Source organism: Amia ocellicauda, chromosome 13 (assembly GCF_036373705.1).
Source record: "Amia ocellicauda isolate fAmiCal2 chromosome 13, fAmiCal2.hap1, whole genome shotgun sequence".
NCBI lineage: Eukaryota > Metazoa > Chordata > Actinopteri > Amiiformes > Amiidae > Amia > Amia ocellicauda.
In genome coordinates, this window is record NC_089862.1 from 30185966 (window position 1) to 30212242 (window position 26277).

Genomic DNA, 26277 nt, shown 5'->3' on the forward strand with positions numbered 1-26277 from the left:
CTGCTGTTCACGTCTTTGCCCATCAATCGGACCTTCACAGCCCGCTGATCTTTATTTGGTTGGGTAAGACTATGAAAGGCAAGGTGATCTGTTAATAAACGGGCAGCAATAAAAATAATAAAATAAAAAGGTAAGTGCAAGAGTATTTAATATAAGTTAGATTATTTTTAAAGCATGAACTTTAGTCAGTTTTATTTAATGTACTTTTAGATGGATTTCTCCCCTGTGGCTGATAAACCCATTAATGAGCTTCATGGTTAAGAGCCACTAGTGGTTTAGAGGTGAAAGGAAGTAAAGTGGAGCTATAATACAGGGCAGGTGAATGGGCAGGGCAGAGCAATGCTTAGAAAAACTGAACTACGGTTTTCCATTCCCCCCTTTCCACACATTTAATCATTGCTTTATCGGAGACACCCCCACACAAAATAAATAACACAAATAAATACATTTTTGTCTTTCAGTTCTTATTGAAAAAAGTTGTTAAACAGAGGACCATTCTAACAAGAAATCCTATGCTTTATGTACCACCATAAGAGCACTCCATCATGTTCCTTAGGCTCAGTGTGGACGTGTTGCATGAAGCCGGCACCCTGCTAAATGAATTTTGATAGCCGTCGGAGGAAAATCAATAGCACATCTCCACAGTATCTCCACAGATACTCTTCTGCACAACTCTGCATCTAGAGTCGACTGCCAAGTCCTTACAGCAAGCTCCACTGAGGAAACTGAAACGCCTTTATACCTACTGACACATCATCCTTCTCTCAGTAAGGAATAATGTGCTTAATTTTATGCAATACAGTTTTGGAAGCATTTGACAGAGGATTGCTAAAAACACTGAAGATGTTGGTCTAAGCCTAGCCAAAAAGTGCAAAAGACTTAAGATTACAAATACTCCCTAATTATTCTGTTCTTGGGACAATGTAGCAAGTACTATATTAAACTGAATGATGAATTAGCCAATGAAGAGGAAATGCAGCCACAATCTACCAATCAAAGCATCAGTTTTCAAAACAAACATGCATTCTTTGCAAAAGGTATTACAACATTAATGCTAAGCGACATATTTCATCAAAGTGGGACAGTCTAATTCTAAGTCATCTACTCGTCTTAAACTATCCTACTTGAAATCACATTGGTGGTTCGAGGACTCATGCTAAAACATCAAACCTTATTTTTAAATAAAGTTGATACTGTATAATCACTTGACAGTATGTATAATTAGAAGAAGAAAAAAAAAAAACAGATGCAGTTTAGTCAGAACAAGGAGTCGTTAAGTGCAATTGATTTATTGAAGGAGTTTAAAACATACAGAGAGCAGGGGGGACGGGGCAGGCCGGGGCAGGCCGGGGAGCGGAGCAGAGTTTTGACCGGCAGCGGCTGGTCCCGCTTTTCAATGTGCTCTGGCACCAGCTCTGCCAGTGGATGTTTGGTGGTGGTGGTGGTGGGTAGGGGGGTCACAGAGGAAGAAGTGGATTCAATCGAAGGTGAAGGTAAGTTGTGGCTTTAAATACTGATTCAGAAGAAAAAAAACTTTCATTTTCCATAGGTTTCTGAAAAACAGCCATTTCTGAAGAGAAAGCGCTAATGTCTAAATGAGTTATAATTGGGTACGCTGGCAGCTCGCATGCAATAAAGGGCAATTAATTAGCCTCACGGAGAACAGTCCAGAGTGCAGAATGCGTCTCCCTCGCTGTGACGGAATTAGGCCGGATGTGTGCCGGAGAGCCGGGCGAGGGCTGGCGTTTGTTACATTATCAAAGCAGCTAAATGAGATTGCACCAGGATGAGGCAGTCATTTTAATCAACCTCATTTTACTGGACATAAAGTTTAACTCTGGTAACCACAGCTGTGACTTACTTAATGACCCACATAAATCCTACTTAAATCGCAGACAGGAGCAAAGTTATGCAAATGAAAGGCTGCCCATGTGGGAAGGAAATGTGCCGTCCCTTTGCGATGATGGCGACGCGGCTAAAGCAGAGGCTGCAAATGAGATCCTGGACGGCCTCGACAGCCAACGGACCCTGTAAATGTCAGTTGAATTTGTACACATTGGCAAAGAAGCTAGGAATTTATTCATTTAAAATCTGTTCAGAAGGCAGATTGTGAAGACTGGACAGAATAGGAGACACACACACAGAAATATCAGAGGAATGCACACATGATAAAAACAACAAAATTGTGAACATTAGGTTTAAGACTTAAAATTTGTACATGTTAAGGTTTTATCTGTAATTAGGGTAATGCTGAAATGCGTATTGACGTTTTTCTCCCCTCCCGAACAAGATGTCCGTCATACTTTGGAAGTGGACAGTATATCTTCCACTAAGTGTTTGTAAACCCAGGCGTCTCCCTTGAGCCTCTGCCTGCGGATGCCCACCACCTCCGGCTTGCTCAGCATACACACTTCCAGCTCGAACGCCATGGTGACCTTGCCAAAGTCAGACTGGGTTTTACACTTCAGGGTGTATCTGTGGAGTAGAAGTGAAACAGGGCCGTGTTATAATTTGCCCGCTCATAAAACACGAAATAACTTTTCACATCTGATATAGCCTAAATGTGATCATTTCTCAAAAGAGGATGGATTTCAGGTTTCATTAAAATGTAAATGACTGCAGGCTGGTTAATATTGGTAAAGATGATTTCATGTACCTAAATTTAAATGTAATTATGCGATTAATGGTTTTACATTATTTTTTATTTAATATTTTTGTCCAGTTTGTACTTCATATACATTAAATTGGATGAAAAAGTTAGTCAATTGCACAAACCACCCACAGAGCTTTCTGGCTCAAAAGAAAACTGTATAATCCGAGGGTATAAATGCAATTCATGACCACCACTCACCCCTTCTGTACAAAGTCAACGTTCTTCTGTGGAAGGATGCTGATAATCTGATTTAAGACTTGCTCTGCGTGGACCTGGCTTGTTAAAGTGACATTGTACATTGCCTGTAAAAGTACAACAATGGAAAGATGAATACATTTTATTACAGTATAGTGAGATGAACTGGTGGGGGACATTGTTCATTACTGTTTATAAGCCACAACTACAGGTTGTAAAACGGAACAGAGTTAAAAAAAGGAACCTGACAATTACAGACCAATTCTCTTCATGGATGTTTTTATTAAGGAGGGTGGTATCTACCTTAATTTTGAGGACAAGTTAAGAGGTTTTAAGTTAGGAACACCAAACAACCAAAGCCCTGACAAAGCTAGCATACAGAAACCTATAAAATGGGACATGCAACTAAAAAGAGCAAAGAGCAAATTATGTTCAAGAGATTAACAGATGCTGTAATGATGTTTAATTTATTATGTGCATCAATTGATTGAGCATTGATTAGCCAAGCCATCAGGGTGAGAATGACACCGCCATGTAAAACCTGAGCTCTGCCACAGAAGCATTGCGCCTCTTTCTGGGGCTAAACGATCTGAGGCAAGAAGACAAATCCGCTTTCAAAAAACAAAATGCAAAAGACTTATGGTTTGTCCACAGTTCAGAGCTTAGAAAGTTAATAAAATAGGACTGTACTCAGTGACAACCTCTTCAAGACCAAATCAAATAAAAAACAAAAAATACCAGCACACAGACCTTGATTTTCCGAGGGCCGTCCCTCAGCCCTCTCTTCTTGTTGGGAGTCAACATGGTGATCATCTTGTCCAAGCCTCTCTCCAGACTCCCGAACACCTTGGTGCCTTTCCTCTTCTGCGCGCTGTCCATCTGTGCCTGATTCACTTCCATGTCTAGAGAGCGGGACCTGCGAGGGGGGCAATAAAGAGTCACCGCCTGTCTCACTGGAGCAACAGCAAGAGTTTCACTGGTTCATGAGATGAAGCGATTCACCAAAACTTGTGGAATAGCCATCCTATCAAATGCTTGTTATTATTGGACAAGTTTGTGATCTGCTCCTGGTATAAGATAGTTTACTCAGGTTACTTCAGCAGGTTAAAGGGAGGATGTGTTAATTAAGCAGCCATTCCTTCCAACGTGAAGTTACTCTGTCAGTCGTAAGTTACTCCCCTCTGGATGCTGCACCTATTAGAAACCAGAAAACCAGTTTCAATCTCCTAATTTACTGCCTTAACCTAACTTCATCAGTCGGGCACAACAAATACCTCCGCTCTGGACTGAAAGTCAACACTGCAAGCTCATCCATGTTCGTCTGGTCTGGGCATTTCTTCTGGGAGGGTTCCTTGGTCGAGTTACTAACTGGTACAAGACAATAATACATCCACATCTGTATTAAAGCTTTACACAGATTAAATATAATCCAATTTAAAATACGTTCACGAACACAACAATATAGAACACAAGTGTGGTCCATGATCATGCAAGTGAGAGTTAAACTATTACGGCAAAAGAGGTAGAGCAAAAGCTTGAATTTATTATGCTTACAAGCTATTATTTTCACACCAGTTCAACTGCATAATCATTGGTGTTACTGGGTTTGTCAGTTCAACATATTACTCCTAAGTACATAACAAAAAGATGGCACCATATTTGGCTAGTTAATGGTGGGTGCGTGTGACAGTTTATGAAGACACACGCTGAGGTTGTCAATTCATTTGGGATGTTTCAAGAACAAGCTAAATGAACCTGAATAAATTAGTGTTAACTAGACGTGCACTAGATGTCCACAATCCTGCTAGGGGTCCTTATCGTTAACGGGGTTGTATTTCATAGACTACAACAATGTAGGAATTCATTTTGTACTTATTCACAAACCAATCACCAACATGTAAATTCATTCAAGGAAGACAATACATTTCAATCAAAACCCCCCTAGCCCCCATGTATTTTAGAGTTAGGAAATACATAATACATTTAAAACATACAATGAAGCATCTTTCATTTGTTTAGATTAAGCAATATTGGAGCCTTAATTACATTTCATTAATATAATACTAAATTTCCAAGAAAGAAAATATCATTTTTACAAAATCTGAGATTCTGGAGTATTCATGCAAGTAAAAACATGTATGACAATTTAAATAATTGAATATGCATTGGGTATGAATCAGCTTGATGAATTTATCAGTAAATTGATCAGTATGATGCTGATGAATTTACATTAAGAAAAACAAAACCACTGCATATTATATAAATGTATATAACATCTGACATTAAAGTAAAAATTATTTTTGCATTTACAAAATAAATAAAAAATATGTATGGGAAATATACAGTAGTCTTATCCTGGTTATGATTATCAAAAACAAAATCAAGAATTTCAACCTATGCTGAAATATTTGAAAGGCATCATGATATTTGGGTATAAAACAATGCTATTTAAACAGCAGTACAATAAAGTAAAGCTGACGTATAGTATTCTGATCCTAGTCACTACTGTCCAAAGTACCTATATTGTGACTCACAATAGATCTTAGCAATACATGCTTCAGGTAAGTGAGTCTCAATGTGATTTGCCTCCTTTATGGACAGGAGATTACTGGCAGCGGATGTGATAAAACCAAGAGACCCTAAGTGATACATTTTCCTTTTCCTAGTGAAGGTGACACTCCACAACCACACAGGCACCCGTGAACACACACTTACATGTGAAAAAGGGAACGATCAAATTCCACAGAGTTGCTCCTGTAAACATACATCAGATACTCAAAAAAGAAAGTGTCACATGTATGCAATATACCTTCCATGGTACTCAGCTGGATGACAGTGAACTTTCCATCACACATAAAACATTTTACGGAGATAAGACATTTCAATATTTTAAATGATGGATAGAAAACACAAAACTGATTTAATAAAGGAAATGCTCAAATCAGTGGCTACAAAAATAACGGAACAACAATGATCATACGCCAGTAAGAGATTATAAAGAGGAAGAGTTGGACACAAACCTACAGAGTACTAATAACGGTGATTCCACAAGATTTGCCACAACAAAAAACCAGACTCCACCAGTCTGCTAAGAAATACTCATAAGACAGACAATCTATAGACATTTAAACCCATCATACAACTATGAACTGGGGTGAAGAATAAATGCAGACACTGGGCTTATTGGAGCCACTTGCCAACATACCCGAGGACCCACAGCTTCTTTCAGAAACATCTTCTGCAAGCAAGAAAACTAGACTCAACATTAAAGTCATGTTCAGTAGCTTTTTAAAGCCTAAGAATATTAAAGGAGGTCAAAAGAAGCTTGAAGTCATTAGTTATGTCTATCATGTTCAACAAATAAGCACAGACGGAGATCTTAAAAATATTGGAAGGCGAGTAAAAATGTGTCGGAGGTCATCTGCAAGGAATTGCTCAATAGAGAATTATTTGACATATGCATCCTACCAGTGCTTTTATATGCCTCTAAAACTTAATTCCAAAATGAAATTGAAATTGAACACACAAAGATACATCACTGAAAGACTGTCTGAAACAATCAGCTTTAGTCCATGTAATGCAGGGTCTTCCATAGAGCGCCAATGGTAATACAAAGTAAATTTGAATACAGACATTTGTTACTAATTAATTTATAATTGTGATATTCAGAACAATTTGGGGATCTTAGAATAGATTAAAACAATGTTTATTTCTTAAATTTTAAAAACGTACAATTTTACTAAATAAAAAATAAATTTTATTTTCTTAGTTTGTCTGTTATACATTGTCTCATTGCAACATATATAATCCTCAAACCACAGTTAATTAACCATCCAGTAGCTCCATATCTATTCCAAATTACAAAAACTAATTGTAGTTGAAGAGATAAAAAATAAATAGCTTTTGTATTGTGGCATTTTTAATTGGAAATGTTTTAGTTTCATGATAATTACATAAATTGTGTAATTTGAATATATTAAGATTATAAATGAAAGTTTATACCAGGAATGCTAAATCAGACATTATAAATACAATCTATTTGCAAATGTTGTTTGAATGGCAGTAGTTTTATCAAAATCAAGAAAATGCAATACTGTCTTATAAAGAATGTATTGAACTGTTTGATTGAATTTCCTTACTTCATCCCATTGTTGAATTATAATAAAATCTAAAGAGATTAATTGAGCCATGCACATACAAATTACATTTAGCAGTGAAGGCCTGGTTTTATGGGACAGTAAGCAGATGTCATGACAACTTCTGTTGAATACTCTTCTGTACACGTTCATGTTAATCTTCTCCGACAACCTCAAATGGAACACGATATTCCAATTCTTTAATTTCGATATTTAAAAACAAACAATTGGAAAACATGTATAGATATAAGAAAGAACAAGCAGATGTTCGGAAAAAATAATCTTATCCTACTTGCCTTCAAAGAGTATGCAAGAACATAAGCCTACGTGATATTCCTGGGCAGGACTTTGTTTTAAAGAATAAAGAACTGCTTCTCTCACACTGATATTCAGTTCATTTACCAGAAATCACCGCTTTGCCAACGTCACTTGTTCGAGACCAAGAACACAAAGATAAGACAGGATTAAGTGAAGACTCATTCACCAACACATACAATCCAAAAAACGATGTGGATATTTTGAACTGCTGTGAATTGGTCCCACACCACTCACCTTTATTGCCCACAGAAGTGTTGTGATTAGGAGTTTTGTGCGTTCTTGGGTTTCTCTTGTTGTAAGGTGTCCTAGGTGCCGGCAGGGCAAAAGCGTCAGTCTTCTTGTTGGAAGACCCGTCGATTATATTCTCCTTGTTTTCCTTGTTTTTGGAGCGTACCCTCTCCTTAGTGGGAGTTGGAAGCTCTACATTGACATCCTCAAACATGGATTGACATTTTGATCTCTAAAAAAGAAAAACAGGCATGTTAAAGGTGCCCTACCCAAGTATAAATATATCCTTGCCCTACTATATTTTAATTAGATCCATTTTTCCACATTAACAAACATTCTCTTTACAAGTGATATAAAGAGGTTGGTCTCATGGGGAATAGTTTAAACAGAGCTCAGTTTTGATTTTGATAAACATTCAAGTTCATCAACTTTCTGCTTTTGTGATTTTATTTACTATAGCAATGCAAGATAATACTCATCTCTGGAATAGCTGAAACATCTGTTTGTGAAAATTGAAATGGAATTCAATGACACACACACACACACACACACACACACACACACTTGAGACTTAGATGTGTGGTAAACAATGAGAAGCACTGTGAAAAGCAGCTGGTGAATGTGCGATGCATCCTCCATACGGGGATCTCAACGAACCTTCTCAAGTCTCTGCGTGAGTGGGGAACTCGGGGGCTCATCAAAGGCACATTCCTCAGCAAAATCCATGGAACAGAAGACCAGAGGGATCTCGGCACTCTCTTCATCTTGGCCAAAGTTCAGGTTTTTCTTGGTCTGAGAACAACAAACACAAACCGCTTTTAAGCCAGAGTCTCAGAGCTTGGACAAGTGAGAAGACAACTATTCAAAAAAGTGAAATTAGTCCTGTGACTTTAGGGTCCTTCTATATTGGTGAGGGTACCCTTCCATGTGACCAAAACACACTTCTGTACACTACTTTCAAACCGCTATACAGCACATGCAGACCTTTCCCATCTCAAGGTCTGCAGAAGTTTTTTAAGACAGAACTGATTTTTTTATAAATCCACTTTAGAAAGAACAGCAACGCAATACATGATCTAAAGATATGTAGCCAAAACTATTAATATCTGTCAGAACAAACAGTAGGTTTCCTTTGAGTGAGAAACAGATTATAATAGTATAGTTTGCACATAGGCACATGCAACCATCTCGTGTGCAGCTCCACCAGTGAAAACCAGAGACAGTGAAAACCAGAGACCCGTCTCTCTCTCACACTTATCTATCAACAATCAGCTGCCTTTCAGAGCGTCCGACAACTGTCACAGAGCACCACAGGATGGCAGTGTTTCACTCACTGCACAGACACCTTGCTCTAATGGTAATGCGATTAAAATGGATAAACACTAGCCAGATTTATTACATAACACTTGAGTCTGCTTTCCAAAATATTTGAAAATCTAGAAGGGGTGTTTTGTTATGCAGATGAACTCTCTCGATCATGTGGAAAATAGGCTCTTTTTAACTTGGTTGCACAAAAATAAAAGCTCATGCATACATTTAGGGTTCAGCTACAGACACTGTTGAGGCCAGTGATCTGAAACCAAACACAGCAACATTGGATTTAAACAAAATAAACACAAAATTATGCTTTTGGTCTGTGACTCACATCTGATGCATTTCAAAGGTGGTTGGAAATGAGGCAAGTAATTTGGTTCCAAAGAGACTAAAAGTTATTCTTGAACCCGGAAGAGGTGAGTGCAAGTGAAAGAAAACTGAACTATTGGTACGGTATACCTTCATTCGTGCTCTGTGAACCAGTGTGTGAACTGAATACACACTGTGAGAATGCAGCGCTCGGGTCTATGGGCCTCGATACACACAGAAAACAAGTTTAAGAGCTCTGTGCAGGAATAGAACATTCAAAAGTCAAAAATAGATCAAATTCTCCTAGGAAAGGTAAAATGTACAATGTTTCTAATTTCCAGAAAATATATTCAGATACTTGTATATGGGACATGGCAAAGCAACTTGGCATCCGAGATTTTTCACTCTGATGTCATGGGTCAGAGGGTATGGAGAGATGAGCTTCGGTGTGCGTGATTTCATACTTTCCCATTTGAAAACACAGAAAATGTTAGATATTTTAACAAGAATACCCTGATAATATACTATTATGGCTTGTTAATTAGCTTTATGTGAAAGCCCTTACCTTCAAGTCTTTGAAAGGCGTGGAAGTGCCCGACTCCACAGGCAAGAGTCTCAGTCGCACTGGCTTCCCTCGCAGTTTCTTCGCCAGCAGCAGGAGGTATATGGCGGTGATATGGCTGTAGCTCCACTAAGAGGGAAGAATATGGACCGAGTTCCTAATTAAGATGGAAATGTTGGCTAAACTGCACAGAAAGACTGCTTTGGAGTCCAGATCAAAGTCACTCCACTGTGCTTTATCATGCAAGCAAGGTAGAAACCTACTGACTGATGTCTCTTGCATATGAAATTAAACAATATCCAGTGTTAGTTTTTTTTAAGAAAACCTGCTAAAACAGATCATAAAACACAGTACACTCTCACCCTTCATTTCAATCTGGAAAGCTTATACATCAACTGTACTCTGCTGACATCTAGTGGTTATCATTAGAAAGTGGAAGTACAGATTTAATATTTTCATTTTCCAGTTCCGGCTTTTTATACGTTTAAAAAAAAAAAAAAAAGAGAGGTAAACTAAATTAATCTAATTCTCAGTCTGTTCCTGGTAATGACACCAGTTTTAAATGTTAGAATATACACTGTTTAAAGGTATTAAAACAGGGGCTGAAATACTCACTTCTGAGACCAGGTCAGTCATGCTTGGTCTTGAACGCTTGAGGCACACGGCCATCTCTGTAATGCAGTCCTCATCAATGTGGCCAAGCTGTGCCCAAAACAGTGGCATTAGATGCTTTTTAATACTAACAGGGTCAACTTAATATTAAAATGTTATTGTAGCCATAATTAAGTTATTTTCATAATGTACGACACACGCAAATAAATAACACCCTGACGTCCCCCCGCATAATTAAAAAATAGTGTTCTAGTAGGTGTAATTAGTTTTCCCATGCCTGGTTAGAGAGCCAAGCCCTCCAAAGATTAAACATGTTCATCTTTGCTACATTGAAATCAGATAGGACAAATCAAGAGAGAAAGTGCAGACATTAACAGGACTGAGAAGGATGTATTTTAACTCTGAAATTAAGCTGGAGAGAGACTTACAGGTACCCTGCTGTGCCATTCGACCGGGCTGGAGTAGCCCTGCATCAGCCAGGGATGGTTCAGAAGATGTTTGACTGTGATGCGTCTCTTAGGGTCCACCTAGAGGAGAACCAGGATAACTGCAGTTAAAACATTTACAGTAAAATGTATTTAAATTGTTTACAGTATAACTGAATATAGCTAAAGAAATGCAAAAATAGGATAGAGCAACAGCACTGTAACTATCTTCTACACAAATGTATCACTGACATAAAAACTGGTATATTTAATACAAATTATGATTTGCCAAACAAGGGAATGTGCAGAATTTGTTTTCATGAAAGCTATAGGCCAAAAAAAGTAAATGCTTCATGGTATCAAAACTGGCATCCTTGTCTTCACATTAAAGTGCCCAAATTATAATTTTTTTATCATAATAAAGGCTGTGACGTATAAGGGATTAATTTTAAAGTCAGCAGACTGACAAATTACACAGGTAACAATACATGCAGTACAGAGACGTACAACAGAACACAGAACAGAATTTATTCCTGTGCTGAGTCAGTCTTCCATACTACTTCACTAGACTGGCCGGCCACACAGAGACAGGGTTACCTGCATCATCTGATTGAGAAGCAGGATGCTGCCCGGTGAAAGCCATGAAGGATTGTTGTACTGTCCCCTCTGAAACAACAGACAACATTTACAGACACAAAAAAGTGTACAGTGGCTTCGTTTTAAGCATGAAATAACACAAAGATGGTAGACTAGACTTATAAGTAAAGATTAGTTTTTATTTTTAGTATGAATACACAATGCTTATAAGTTTGCAAGAAAATGTGTCTTATCAACTTCACATTTTGCTGTGCAGTAAAGCACAAACTCTCTCCAGCAAATGTTGAAGTAACAAGGACAGCACAAAGGGAGTGTAAGCAAATATTTCTACAGAATCTTTCACGTACTCACACAGGTAAATCACTTTGTAAGATAAACGATCAGGGTGAATATCTAAAATGTTCAAGTACCTACTGTGCATATGACATAAGCAGCTATTAAGTAACATGCAGGTGCTTTTGTAAGCAATCTCCATCTGCAAGGTTCAAAGGCATACCGTTATCTTCTTGTACAGAATCATGACGTTGTCGTCATCGAAGGGCAGGTACCCACACAGCAGAGCGAACAGCAGCACGCCCATACTCCACACATCCGCCTAGAACAGCGCACAAGCCAAACAATCACACAACAGGCAGGAGAAATAGTTTCATACAGCACTAGCTAAATTAAGACCTGACCCTCAAAGCTGTAGTTGGCAAAAACAAATTAAACGTACAATGTGATGAACCTTCACTGCACAACCTCAGCCGCCGTGAAGATGACAAAATTACAATCCACCTGGAAATTACAATCAGTCTAGTGCCATACAACAAATACAAATTCAAAACTTAGGAGGATTTCATTGTATGCAGATAATGGTAAAGAAAGTTACCCAATGCCTTTTTTGGAAAAGGGAAACAAAACATAAGATTTTTAATATATACACACACCTTCTACTGATCTATAGAATAAGCATTTAACAAAACATGAACACCCACTTGTGACATGTGCGAGAGCCACAAGACCAAGTCAGTGCCTTTTTTGATTGTATTTCAGTCCCATTTCCAGGTTTCCCCAATAATGTTGCCTGCTAGTGTGTGTGTGTGTGTGTGTGTGTATATATATATTAGATAAGATAGGTACACACAGTGTGCACACTTGCATATTCGAGAATGTAAGAATCAGAAAGAGGCCTTCTACTCGGCTCTGCGAATAAATTAAAGCAGTGTTACATCAAGGAGAAACAATCTGGGGTTCTTCTGCACAATCTCACAAGCCGACATTGAAGCCCTGTTAATTCCTTCCTTTCATTTCATCGATGGGTGCTCACCTCTGAGCCGATATAAGCCTTGCCTTGAATTAATTCGGGAGCTGCGTATGCAGGGCTGCCACAGCATGTCATCAGATGGTATTCCAGACCGCCCTGCAACACAAGACTTACTAGGGTTAGGGCGATTAAAGCAATCCCATCATTCTGTGGGGCACAAACAGGAGAAATAATGGGATTTGATAAAAACTGCAGCTTTAAAGATACACTGCACTACAATCCATCATGAATGACATTTGAATTGAAAAATAAAAGAAAGAGTACTGTACAGAAGACTAACAACAAAAAGTAGTAATCACAAAATAGCAGATGAAACCTCACTGGAATGTATAGAATAAAACCTGTATAATGCACTTAACTTTGCAGAAATGGTTATGCATTTGCATACTGTATGCAAACTGAAGTAAAGATGGGAACAGACAGGACAGTTATTCAGCACACAATTTAAAACTACCACAAAAAAACAAGAACAAAATCCTACCTTTGGCTTTGCACACAAACCAAAATCAATCAGTTTAAGATTATGGTCTTCATCAATGAGCAGATTTTCCTGCAGAGAGAATCAAAAATAAAGATTAAAAATAAAGTTAAAGCTGTACACATTTAAAAAGTAATGCAAATTCACATATTCTGGTAATTTATTTCCTCCATTGTTGCACATATTTTGTGTCTACCTGACATTTCTCCTTTAAATATAAATGGTCATGCTAACTATGCCAGAATTGTGAACAATGGAGACTGTGAATGCGTCTCCAAGCCAAAAGCCAAGAACTGAAACGGAACAAAATAGCAACTGCAGAAAATTAGGAGGCCAACTGGTGAGAGAAGGTCTAATATACTAATACACTAATATACCCCCCATTTCCCAAGGATAAGCTATATAAGAAATGCAGTCGAGTAATGACAAAGTGCAGGTACGCGTTACACAGCTCCTCGAGTGTGGCAGCACCGGCCCGGACTCACCGGTTTGAGGTCCCTGTGAGCGTAGCCCTTGCTGTGCACATAAGCCAGTGCCGATACAATCTGGCGGAAGAATATGCGAGTTTCTTCTTCCGACAGACGATCTTTGGCAATGATGTAGTCGAACAGTTCTCCTCCGGGGCAGTACTGTTTAAAAAGCATGACAAAGAGAACAGAAGTTCTAATTTAGTGTGATTTCTTACCACAGAGAATTAGGAATGGCCTGTAAGAGCAAGCATGTTTTTTCTTTGCATTTCAGAACTCACAGTGCACTTTTACTTGGCAAGTGTATTCAGTGTGTCCTGAAGTACCAGGCATAAAACTGAGTAAACATCCCTTCTGCTCAGTGAGATTTAATTTCATAAAAAAAAATTATCCAGAAATTGGTTTTCAAAATCAAAGTCTGAAGAAATGGCTGCACAAAATTACTTAAGTAAAATGTACCAAAGGAAAGATACAGAAAATGTAATATTGAATATTTATAATTCTAATTGAAGACATTCATAAGCATAAGCAGAATAATTAGAGGAAGACAAATTATTTTAAATGAGAAAAGACAGGAAGGGAAGACCAATAACAGTAGATGTTTCCCCATTAGTAATACAAAAGGCATCATGAATAAAAGGAAAATCTACTCAGGGGGATGAAAAAATAAAACGTTTATTAACCTTAGACTGGGCACATGAAATGTGTAGAAGAGTATTATTAATATAGACAGAAAAGAATGAACAAGTAGGGTTCTTAAATCAATAATTCAAGATCAATAAAATTAAGAGGATTTTTTTTTTCTCCCCTTCCCTTGGCTTGTTATTGTATTAGCATTATGACTAATACCTCAAGGACCATGAATATTTTCTTCGATGTCTCTATAACGTGGTACAGACGACATATATGCTGATGACTGAGGTTCTTCATGGCTTCAATCTCAGTCTTCACGCGGGGTAAATCATCCTAAACAAGGCACAGAAAGCACAGAAATTAGAAAAAAAAGATGAGCGCAAAAGTTTCTCGATAAATGCATCACAGGATGCAAAATATCCAGATCTGTCCTCAGTATTACCCAAATAAAATATTAGGCCTAATAATAAAAAATAACTGGTATTTCAACATATTTAACACCTCCCCTCTAATAGCAGCATTGGGAATTTGGTTCAATTGCAGATTTATACTGTTAACTGCATAACAAAATGTTTAATTTGAACGTATACACGGAATTACCACAGTACTTATGCAGGTGTAAATGTTTTATATAAGCACATTATTGAAACACTAACACTAAACTGGGCCATGTGCGGTAACACTGCATCACAAATTGCTAATTTATACAGACATTTCAATGACTGTTCTCGGTTATTCCCCCGCGGTATAAAGATTGGTACATTGATCAAGAAAGAAAAATAAATCAGAAGGCTCACAATAATACATTTCCTAGAGGACTAAAAATCAGTTCAGACTTTCCCAACCTTTCTTCAATATCCAGCCTATAGCTAAATACAGGCATTGCATCTTACACAGGTAAAAGTCATTTGCATTTTGCTATTGGTATTTCTTTGCATATTTACAGAGTAACATTCTACTATTTGTTGCTCATTATGATCATGATATTTTTCCACACTGACTGTTTCAGCATACTAATAGCTACGGAGGAGCTTTCTTTAAGCTGAATGAGAAAAAAATCCATGGGGAAGAATAGTGGAGCCACACCAGAGAGCTTTACCTGCAGGCAACACTGCACCGTTCTACACTAATTGACTTCCTACATTTCTCAACCCCTTCTTGTTGTATAAATTATGAATAAATATTGCATTTTAACAAGAAAGAACAGAATCAAACAGAACATCTGATAGGAATTGTGAAACTAAGACTTAAAAAGTGGAGAACACTGCTATAGTATAACTTGAATGAATGTTTTTAAAAAATACTCTGCAGAATTAACATTTAAATAATATTGCTAGAAAGAAAAGCTTCACCAGCTATTCCAACAGTGCAAAACTCCACAGACAACATAGTAGCAGGGAGTCAGTCAGCTTTTGTCGGTTTTCCATGCTCTCATGAATTAAAAGTTGTGTTTTTCTCCTTAAGGTTATTTTAAAAATTTGGGAAGAACAGCTGCCTATGTAATGACAAGAATATAGCCGTACACGGCCTGAATTTGCAACAACCTTTCTAGTAAAAAGCGCAGGTAATGCAATATCCTCAGGGATGTAGGCTACATAAAAACCCCCATCTTCATCGTTGTACCAGTAAATATTTCTAACAGGTCATTTTTTTAAAAGGTAGTGTTTTCAAATCCAATTTTGGATACTTCCAACAACATGTAGAATTAACTTTCTTTTTTTGTTTTGTTTGGTCAAGCATAATGCATACCCCTGCCCCCAAACAGTAAACCACAAGTCAAAGCAAGTTCACACAAAAAATAATCTTAATAGGTTGTTGAGCTTTTCTCCTTTCTTTTGTCATAAATAATTAGCTCAAACATTAGTCTGTACCTATCACTTTAACACCCACACTCCCAACATTAAATCAATAAAAGCAAGGAACCCAAGCACCTACCCCCAGCTCAGTCTTGTCCATTATTTTTATTGCTACTTTTTCTCCCGTCAGAATGTGCCGTCCGAGCTTTACTTTTGCAAACCCACCTAGTTTACAAAGTAAAAGAAAAAAGCTCCTTCAGCACTCAGATGAGTTATCACATTTCGTCTTAGAATTCAAGTCATACTAATGTCTTCAACAGCATTACAAACTCATATTTCACTTCAAAAGTGTTTTTCACTGTGACAAAATGGTGTATGGTAATTAGAATTATTCAGTTCTGCAAATGAATAGTTGTAATAAAAACAATATGATGATTACACATACGATTTCTGGATTAAATAAAACAGTATGCTAGATCTTCTAAGGTACTTACATAGACGATGCATTGTTTATACATCCCTCCTCTTGCTGCCTTATAGCCTTCCATGGATTACATTCTATCATTCAATCTATTTATTTACAATTTCTGGATATATTTAACTAAAATAACATTAAACCGAAAAACATAACCCAGTAACAATTCTTACCTGTGCCAATGGTTTCATACAAGTCATAGTGCTTGAGGAGTTCAGCGTTGTCTGCAGACATCTTTGTGGAAGATGCAAACACTTTCACTACAGGAATATGGGTAACTGAAATGAAAAACAATTTAGATTTTAATTTCTGAATTAATATGCAGGCCTAAAAAGGATATCAAAACCAAAGTTTCAGTAATAAACCATGAACAAATCTTAATGAATGTGCCATTACCAGCAAAACGTGCCTTTGTAATCAACAGAGTCTTAGATCGTAAAGATGTTGTCAATATTAAACATGAATGGCAATTAAAATAAACAGTGGAACAAAGGAACATTACCAAATTCTTAACCAGGACAATAATCACTGAAAAGATGCCGTGTGTAAGCTATACGGTAAGGAATACCTTATTTTTCTGTAGAGTCAAAACCTATGTGACTGCAGTTAGAATTAACTTCATGAAAATTGGGCCTTTGTAAGGATTTTGAAAGAAACGAGTCAAGATAATATAGATATGCAGGCCACATTATCTGCTGCTGTCTCCGTAGGCTTACTTGGGGATATAAAAAGAATGAACCCATTTTTGAAGTTATAAAACGATACACGAAGAGGCTAGATTGTGATCCCAAGAGACACAAGAAGAGTTCATGTAAGCCCCCAACTAGGGAGCAGCATAAACCCCACCGCCTGGGGATGGGAAGGGTGAATTCAGGCCAGGCAAAGAGTGACAACAGATAGCTGATGTTCAGGTTAAAGATCCCCCTGAGTGCATGGCGAATAGTCATAGGCTTACACCAGCAAAATGTGCAAACTAAAAACAGTAGCCTGTTTTCAGGACAACTGCAGTACGGGTGTAATCAATTAAGTACTGCAAGAACAATCCTTTAAATTAGATTGAAAATTGAGTGTAATAGGTTTTTTTGTCTTGCTAATGTTACCATCTTGTAAAATGAGGTTTACATTCAAAGTATATAATGGAAAACTAAATCCAGAAAGCAAGGAGGTGTATGTGGTTAGGATTGTAATTTGCTTAAGGGATGCTTTGAATTATATATATTCCATTTCAGCCTTTTTAGCACCATAACCAGCAGCACTGAGCACAGCTGTTCAAAAGCCCACATGTGCATCAATGACTGAAGGAGTCGGGAGGTGGCAGTCCCGTCGTGCCTTACAGCAGAACACTGGTGGCGTTCTTGCTGCGCAGATGTCCGCAGTTCTGCGCAGATCTGCAGAATCCCACTGCTCCCATTGGTGGAGCCGCGGCAACTGCGCTACACGAACGCGACCAGCGCCACGGACTGCACGGGAAATGGGATTACCATTTAAACAGCCAAACATCCCTTGCTTTACATTTGAAGTTTGATTTTGATATGTGCACAGATATTAGGGGAGGTCAGAGTTTTATGGTACGTATTCCCTATGCAAATTCAAAAATAAAAAAAAACTTTAAAAGCCTTTAAATAAGATGATAACCACTCCACCGTGAATGCAGTGTTAACACAATAGCATGTTGTCTAATTAAACACTTTGTCCAAATACGGATATGTATGCGCATTCGTCATTTAAATACATTTTCACTTCAGTAACCACAGCATGTACGCTATATATAGTAAAACAAAACCAAAATTTAAACGTAACATCTGATCGTTTGTCTTTCCATGACTTAATGTGCTGCAGATAAGCGTTTGTGTACGTGAATATATATAGGTCGCTTCTTGAATGTATGCATGTATTTCTATGGTTTGGGCTTAACTTAATATAAGAAAAACAGTAAAATACGAATTAAAATGAACTTACCTCTTTTTCATCAAACGTCGGTTTATAAAAGGTGTTGACAATGTTGTTTGCAGAAATTGCAGTGCTCCCAACCTGGGAAGAAAACACAAAACACCCTACCGCCTAACAATATTTAACACGTATTATATATCAACATAATACTTTTAAAAGTTTGCCCAGTTTCGGCAGCTCTTCTCTGTAGATGGATCACTCCGGCCGGCCTGTACTGTGGAAGTTTGAATTTCCCTCAGAATGACGTACTTCCTGTTTCCTGCCTTAGCCGACCAATTAAAATGGTTAAAATTGTGAACATGCAACTTTATGAATTTCAAAGCTAAAGAAGATGGGGGTGTGACTCCACTTCAGAAACAAAGTGCTTCCACTAAACACGTCTTTGACAGCAGTTGGTAATCTCTGCTAGAGTGGCCAGGCAGTTATATTTGTTCTCAATATCTGTTCATATCTGTTCACAGCTATATAGGCTACAACTGTATAGTAGTATTTCATTTAGACAAGACAGGATATTAGGATATTTGAGATCATCCAGTCCTTTCAAAATGCTTGTATGTAAAATGACAACAATATTTAGTGTCACATATCTATTACATGACCAACACAACTGCATATATTGCTGATGTTGTCCATATAACCTTATGGTTAAAGGGTATACAGTAGGTTCAAATGTAATTTTAATTTCTAGCACAGTCATCACAATAACACAGCTAACTTGGTAAGTTAACACATTTTATTACTTTCAATATTTGGAGATTACAATTCATGGTCGTTAGATTTTATGGTGACAATTTTGCCCCCTAAAAGAGTCGTGTGTTAAAATACACTAAGGTGTGGCTTAGTTGATACACATGTGGTGATCTATAGTTTACCAGGGTAAACAATATGGTTAAATATGGTAAAGTATAGTGTGGTGTAGCATGATCACACCAATGTTAAAAATGTGAAGATGTGTTAAAACATAGTAATAGCATACAAAATATTGTACAATCATGGTACATATCAGATATCAACAATTGTATTTTTGATATAAAGAAATTGAATTGTTGATACCAGCATTCTTTTTTTTAATATATTAAATATAGAATTGTTGATATCACTGATTTAATGATTAAATGTTAAAACAGCTTTGCCATAATGGTGTGTCAGGGGTGGGAGAGGGGTGTGTGTCGTATGGGACAAGAGTGTAGTCTATGGACCATGTCTGTGTATATATTTTACTATGCAACACCACACACCTTTCCCCATATTTGTATCCATAATTTTTACAATGTTTTTCCCATATTTCCCATGTTTTCTCCATATTTATTTTCCCATATTTTTACCACAATGTAACTGTTTTTACCATGATCAACAATTAATTAGAATTTCTGATTTCAAAAATTGATCAATTGATGTCAACAATACAATTGCTGATATCAGAAGTCAGTTTCTGATATAAAACATGTGTTGCACATATTTTGATATCAGTAATGCAATTACCTGTTATTGTCTCTATTGATCCCATTTACTTTGGAGACCTGGCGGTGAGTCTGGATTTAAACCTGGTTTGTTAGAAAGCAAAATACCCGAGTTCTCAGTTGCTGCATAGCTCTTTATCCCAGCAGGCAAAATCCGAAAAGGTTATTTTTAGAAGTATTAATATAAGAATTAGTATTATATAAACTAGTATTATAACAGGAAATAATATATGGTTTTAGGACCACAATGGGACATCAAGATGAATTGCAGGAATGTTGAGAGAAAAAGCATGATGGGGAGACTTAGTATATTGTGCTGTTATTTTAAAGGAAAGCCACAGCTGTATATTATTACTCCATATACTCAAATGCAGACTAATAATAATAAAGATCTTGCAAAAGAACACGACTGCATATTCTCACATGCAGACAAATTAAGATCTTGAAAGAGAACAAGTCTCTCACTTCTATTTTTCTAGTATAATAATAATGACAATATGAATTATTATTACTATTATAATAATTTTGCAAGAGAATAAGACTCTGCATGTTCTCACAAGCAGACTAATAATTTCAACAGACTTTTTATTCAGAGCAGAAATACATTTAATGATGTGTTTAAAATGACATATGATGTATAAAGATTTAGCTGACCCTTAACAATTTTGCAATATTGTACTTTTCTGCACATCTTTGAAAAAACACAGGAAATTAACACCTCAATTGATTTTAGCAAAGTCCTGGTAATAGTAGGGTTTGATCTCCATCTGCTTCCACATATACAACAGTTTCTGTCAATAATGAGAAGATCTTCCTCCAGTAGCTGATCAACATTGGTTACAAATGTTGTCATATACATATCTGATCTCTTCTAAACACTATTATTTCACCCAGTCCTCCTCTCACAATCCCCACCACCTCTCCTTCCTTCTCACCTCTCCTTAATCCCACAGCGCCCAGTCCTTCCTCTCCTGTTTTGTCATTTGACTTTGCATCATTCTTCTGCTCTACAATCTCTCACATTCAGGAGTCCTGAGCCACTCCTCCCTCTCCCGTCCCGTCCCTTCTTGTCCTCCCCACCACCTTCCATACACCTCTCCTCACAGCTGTCTTCCACATCTGGCTCTCTTTTTTCTAATCCTTACCTACTCCCCTTTGCCTTCTTTCTCTTCTTTTATCGTCCTGTCTAGCTTTGACCTCCACTCCTTGCTCCTCGATCATCAATGTGCCACCTGTGCCTTGGACCCCAACTTCATTGATGTCTTCCAGATGTGTTCCTGCCTTTCTTCCCATCATTTCCTCCCTCTTTAGCATTCCTCTACTCTCTGACTAAACCCTATTCTCTAGACCGATCACTCTGTCTTATTACTCCCTTTCTTCTAGGAAGTTTGGGACTGAGAGGTTCTTCAGCAGATGTCCATTTTCATCACTGAACACTCACTGCTTGACTCCTTCAGAGAAACAGCCCGAGCTTATGCAACTCTGTCTACAGCCAGGTGTTTCCCAAGGATAAGTGTTAACTCCTTATTTTCTCATGACATGCTCTCTGGATCATTTTTACCTCCTACTGCTTATGCTGACGATCCTCAGCTCTTCCTATAATTCTAACATTTCCATAGAGATATCTAACTGACTCTCAGACATATCCTCCTGGATGCACTCATATCAAATACTCAACCTTTCTTACGCTGGCCTACTTTTATATCCCCTTTTCTTCCTCCCCCTCTTCTGACCTATGTGTGTCTCCCTTGATTCTATCGCCCTCCCCCTCTTTCCTCTGCCAAGAATGTGGTGTCTTCTCAATTCCACCCTCTCCTTGTGTGAGCATATTTTTCCTTCGGCATCCTGCTATCTTTTTCTACATGACGTATCAGAGACAGTCTGTTCTTCGGTTAACAATCTGCTCAACTCAGTTTCTTCCTACTTTCATTTTAGTTTGGACTGCTGCAGCCATTTCCTGATTAACCACCCTGCATCTGAAATCTACCCACTCCAGCTCATCCAAATCTCTACAGCTCTTGTGTGCCTAACTTCTTCCATGCAAATCATCTTCAGGTCCTTCACTGGCTTCCTATCTCTGCTTCCAGTTCTGGTTCTCCATCATGCTGCAGCTCGTATCTGCAATCCCATCCCTTTTTCCTGTATCATCTCTCATACGCAGCTGCCCTCGCTCTCCCCATGCGCCACCCAGTGGTGGAACTAGCCACCAAATCTCTTCAAGACTGCCTAATCTCTAGCCACCTTTTAACACTATAAGTACTCTCCACCAGTAGAGATAGTAATTAATAATAATAATAATAATAATTAATAATAATAATATATATATATAATGTTTAAATGCTGTTTAACATTATTTCCTTTGCTATCTTGTCACTGTATGTTCTGAATTTCAAGTTCATGTTTTGGCAGTATCTGATAACAGTGGCAATCTAAGAAATCTTTCTAAAAAAACAGCAGGGTAATTTCATTATGCTTTACACACTTCTGCATATCCCGTCAAGCTTGTGTCCTCTTTAGTATTAAATAGCTTTTTTAATGCATGTGTAGCTCAAGAGATTTTTTTTTCAATTAGCATTTTTATTAGAAATAATGCCGTCTGTTTAATTCCGATTTGCATTTGTATGTGTTAGTGTGTGTGTGTGTGTGTGTGTGTGTGTAACTATTGTAAAGCCTCATGAATGTCAAATTAGTTCATTTTTAATTACTGTTATTGTTATTATTATTAATAATATTTTTTAGGGAGTCTAATTCCAAATTGTTCTGATTTGGAAACATTGTGAACGAGGGTCGGCAGGGAAACCACTATCATTTAAAAATATAATAATTATGAATTTATGCCGGAGTTAAAACAGATGTAAATTAGAGAGCCAGCTGCCTGCGCCTGGTCACATGACAACTCAAGGGGGGTTCAAAGCCGTGTGACACCTTTCTTCCTTTGTGAGGTATCCCCTTCCCGCTCTCGCTGCTCCTGTCATTTTGGCATTGCCAGCAGTCGGTATCTACCAGCCAGCATGGTGCTGCCAGTTCCCTTTCATTTCCTCACAGATGTGTATGACGAACAGACCTCAGCTTACACGGCTGCCTTCTCCCCGTGACTCACAGCCTTCAGCAGGAAGGGAGCCAGTGATCAAAGACCTGGTCTGGTGTGATGAAGGTTTGTTGGTCGGGATCCTTCTGCATTTTAAATGCAAAACTGGTAGCATTTTGAAATTTTCAACCTTTTCTTTTTGTTTTTTCTCCTTCGACCTCCTCAAATCCCCCTCCCCCTTACCCTCTTTCCTTCATCAAGCAGAATCCTATTTGCATATCCTCCTCTCATCAACCTTATGCTATCCAGGGAGCAAACAGATTCTTCTGACAGGGCATAGCAATTGGCTTTCAGGCAGATTTACATTCCAAGATAAAGTGTCACTTTGGAAGGCCAAATTTACAGCAAATGGAAAACCAATTTGACATGCCTCAGTGTCTTTCGCTGATACCTATACAATGCATATAGGTTCTCCCCATTCATTTCTATTTGTATATTAATTTATTTTCCTTTGTTCGTCATAATTCTGGTCATACTAATCTAAACCAAGGTTAAGATCTTTAGGTTTTTTTGTTTTGTTTTTAAAGGGAGGCATAAATCTACCCAGCAGATGCACTGTGTTCATCGCAAGCAGCAAATTGGTCTTGATCTCCAATCTACATTTTGATTTCCGTTGCAAATCTCCCATTCGAGTCTCCCTCCATTATTTTGTTGGCCAACTGAAATTGGAAATCAGGGCTGCTGTTTGAATATTACATTCTGCATTAATAAAGAACAGCATGGCTGCTGCATGAGGAATTGGTGTGTGCTTCACTGGGGCCTGTGTATTTACTTTATTACAGCATGCAGTGACTTTTAGTACAAATTACATAATAACAAAATATAACATATACCTGTAGTATACTTTTACTTCTATTGGTTACATTAAGAGTTCTTACAAATGACACAAAACTATCTTTCCTTAATACATAATTGCTATTTATATATGTAAAGAAACGCCATTTATCGTCATTTCAGAAGTTTCAAAACTATTTTTTCCTGGAAGTTCCACAAACATCATAGCATGTGACATTGCGACTTCCAGTATTTAAATATATTTCTTCAACAGCAACAACTCTGGATGAAAGCCTCTTCAAGACGCTTCCACCAGATGTACAGCATCTCTTTTCCAGATCACGCCTTATAAATTGATTTGCATGTTAATGAGGGAAATAAGTATTTGACCCCTTCGACTTAGTACTTGGTGGCAAAACCCTTGTTGGCAATCACAGAGGTCAGACGTTTCTTGTAGTTGACCACCAGGTTTGCACACATCTCAGGAGGGATTTTGTCCCTCTCCTCTTTGCAGATCCTCTCCAAGTCATTAAGGTTTCAAGGCTGACGTATGGCAACTCGAACCTTCAGCTCCCTCCACAGATTTTCTATGGGATTAAGGTCTGGAGACTGGCTAGGCCACTCCAGGACCTTAATGTGCTTCTTCTTGAGCCACTCCTTTGTTGTCTTGGCTGTGTGTTTTGGGTCATTGTCATGCTGGAATACCCATCCACGACCCATTTTCAATGCCCTGGCTGAGGGAAGGAGGTTCTCACCCAAGATTTGACGGTACATGGCCCCGTCCATCGTCCCTTTGATGCGGTGCAGTTGTCCTGTCCCCTTAGCAGAAAGACACCCCCAAAGCATAATGTTTCCACCTCCATGTTTGACGGTGGGGATGGTGTTCTTGGGGTCATTCCTCCTCCTCCAAACACGGCGAGTTGAGTTGATGCCAAAGAGCTCGATTTTGGTCTCATCTGACCACAACACTTTCACCCAGTTCTCCTCTGAATCATTTAGATGTTCATTGGCAAACTTCAGACGGGCCTGTACATGTGCTTTCTTGAGCAGGGGGACCTTGCGGGCGCTGCAGGATTTCAGTCCTTCACGGCGTAGTGTGTTACCTTTTGTTTTCTTGGTGACTATGGTCCCAGCTGCCTTGAGATCATTAACAAGATCCTCCCGTGTAGTTCTGGGCTGATTTCTCACCGTTCTCATGATCATTGAAACTCCACGAGGTGAGATCTTGCATGGAGCCCCAGACCGAGGGAGACTGACAGTAATTTTGTGTTTCTTCCATTTGCGAATAATCGCACCAACTGTTGTCACCTTCTCACCAAGCTGCTTGTCGATGGTCTTGTAGCCCATTCCAGCCTTGTGTAGGTCTACGATCCTGTCCCTGACATCCTTGGACAGCTCTTTGGTCTTGGCCATGGTGGAGAGTTTGGAATCTGATTGATTGATTGCTTCTGTGGACAGATGTCTTTTATACAGGTAACGAGCTGAGATTAGGAGCTATCCCTTTAAGAGAGTGCTCCTAATCTCAGCTCGTTACCTGTATAAAAGACACCTGGGAGCCAGAAATCTAGCTGATTGATAGGGGATCAAATACTTATTTCCCTCATTAACATGCAAATCAATTTATAACGTTTTTCTGGATTTTTTTGCTGTTATTCTGTCTCTCACTGTTAAAATACACCTACCATTAAAATTATAGACTGATCATTTCTTTGTCAGTGGGCAAATGTACAAAATCAGCAGGGGATCAAATACTTTTTTCCCTCACTGTATATATGATTACATTATTTCATAATTAATCATAATCATTATTTCAAAATCAAGTATAATAAGCAGGAAAGGCTATAGTTCCCCGCCTATGGTTCTTGAATGATTGACTGCTCCTTACTATGTTTTTAATAAGGTGTAGTCCTGCTGGGTATATATGACTGGAAGAATAGTTCAATTCCTCTTGTTTTGCAGTTTCCAGTACAAGTTTAGAGATATTGATCATCCTAAAGGGGTTGAATGGAAATGAGTTCAGAAGTTGTCCCATTAAATGAACTCAGTACAATGTATTTGGTGAGTAAATTTTTTCTCATAGGCATAAAAAGTTTAACTCTCTCATTGCACCTTGTCATGGAAAAGGTAGCCATTTTTAGGTATCCTGAGTTGTTAATCTCATCTGTTGAGCATAATTATTTTGCTAATTAAAGTATAAATGGCTCTGCTGGTTTCCCAATTGAGTTGCAGTGCTAAATGTGAATATACTCTTTTGAAATAAATAATACAAGAGATTGATTATGCACTAACAATTAAAAAAGTCTTAATGAGAGTGGTTTAATATACCATTATTTTCTTTCTTAATTAAACCACTCGCTTTGTGAGGCTGCATAATTGCCTTATTGATTTGGAACCTTGATCTACAAATATTTTGAACTGTATACATTTCCTGTACTGCATATGATTGTTATGTAATCATATATTACACCAAAAAGATTTGCTACAGGTACGACACAAGAAAG

At 38.0% G+C, this 26277-nt stretch overlaps 1 protein-coding gene across 2 annotated transcripts; it reads right to left on the reverse strand.

The window, feature by feature from the left end:
• Nucleotides 1-1273: 1273 nt before the first annotated feature.
• Nucleotides 1274-18673, reverse strand: melk (maternal embryonic leucine zipper kinase). Of its 2 annotated transcripts, XM_066720579.1 has the most exons (19): nt 18464-18673; nt 16678-16782; nt 16169-16254; nt 14450-14566; nt 13619-13762; nt 13137-13205; nt 12659-12751; nt 11846-11944; nt 11350-11418; nt 10756-10854; nt 10331-10417; nt 9719-9844; nt 8188-8322; nt 7537-7762; nt 5564-5602; nt 4123-4216; nt 3599-3764; nt 2852-2955; nt 1274-2475 (listed from the first exon to the last, which is right to left on the reverse strand). In XM_066720579.1, the coding sequence occupies exons 2-19, from the start codon at nt 16736-16738 to the stop codon at nt 2298-2300; spliced, it is 1992 nt and encodes a 663-aa protein (XP_066576676.1). In that variant the 5' UTR covers nt 16739-16782; nt 18464-18673; the 3' UTR covers nt 1274-2297. The 2 variants fall into 2 exon arrangements, with proteins under 2 accessions (XP_066576676.1, XP_066576677.1); XM_066720580.1 differs by lacking the exon at nt 5564-5602.
• Nucleotides 18674-26277: the final 7604 nt, after the last annotated feature.

What these genes read in the sequence shown, in the direction of transcription:
- melk (XM_066720579.1), bottom strand. Translation starts at nt 16,738, where the DNA reads ATGTCTGCAGACAACGCTGAACTCCTCAAGCACTATGACTTGTATGAA. An exon ending in AATGGCACAGCAGGGTACCT is followed by an intron (nt 10,418 to 10,755) that starts GTAAGTCTCTCT and finishes TTTTGGGCACAG; the next exon opens with CTTGGCCACATTGATGAGGA. An exon ending in GATCGTTCCCTTTTTCACAT is followed by an intron (nt 4,217 to 5,563) that starts GTAAGTGTGTGT and finishes GTCTTGTACCAG; the next exon opens with TTAGTAACTCGACCAAGGAA.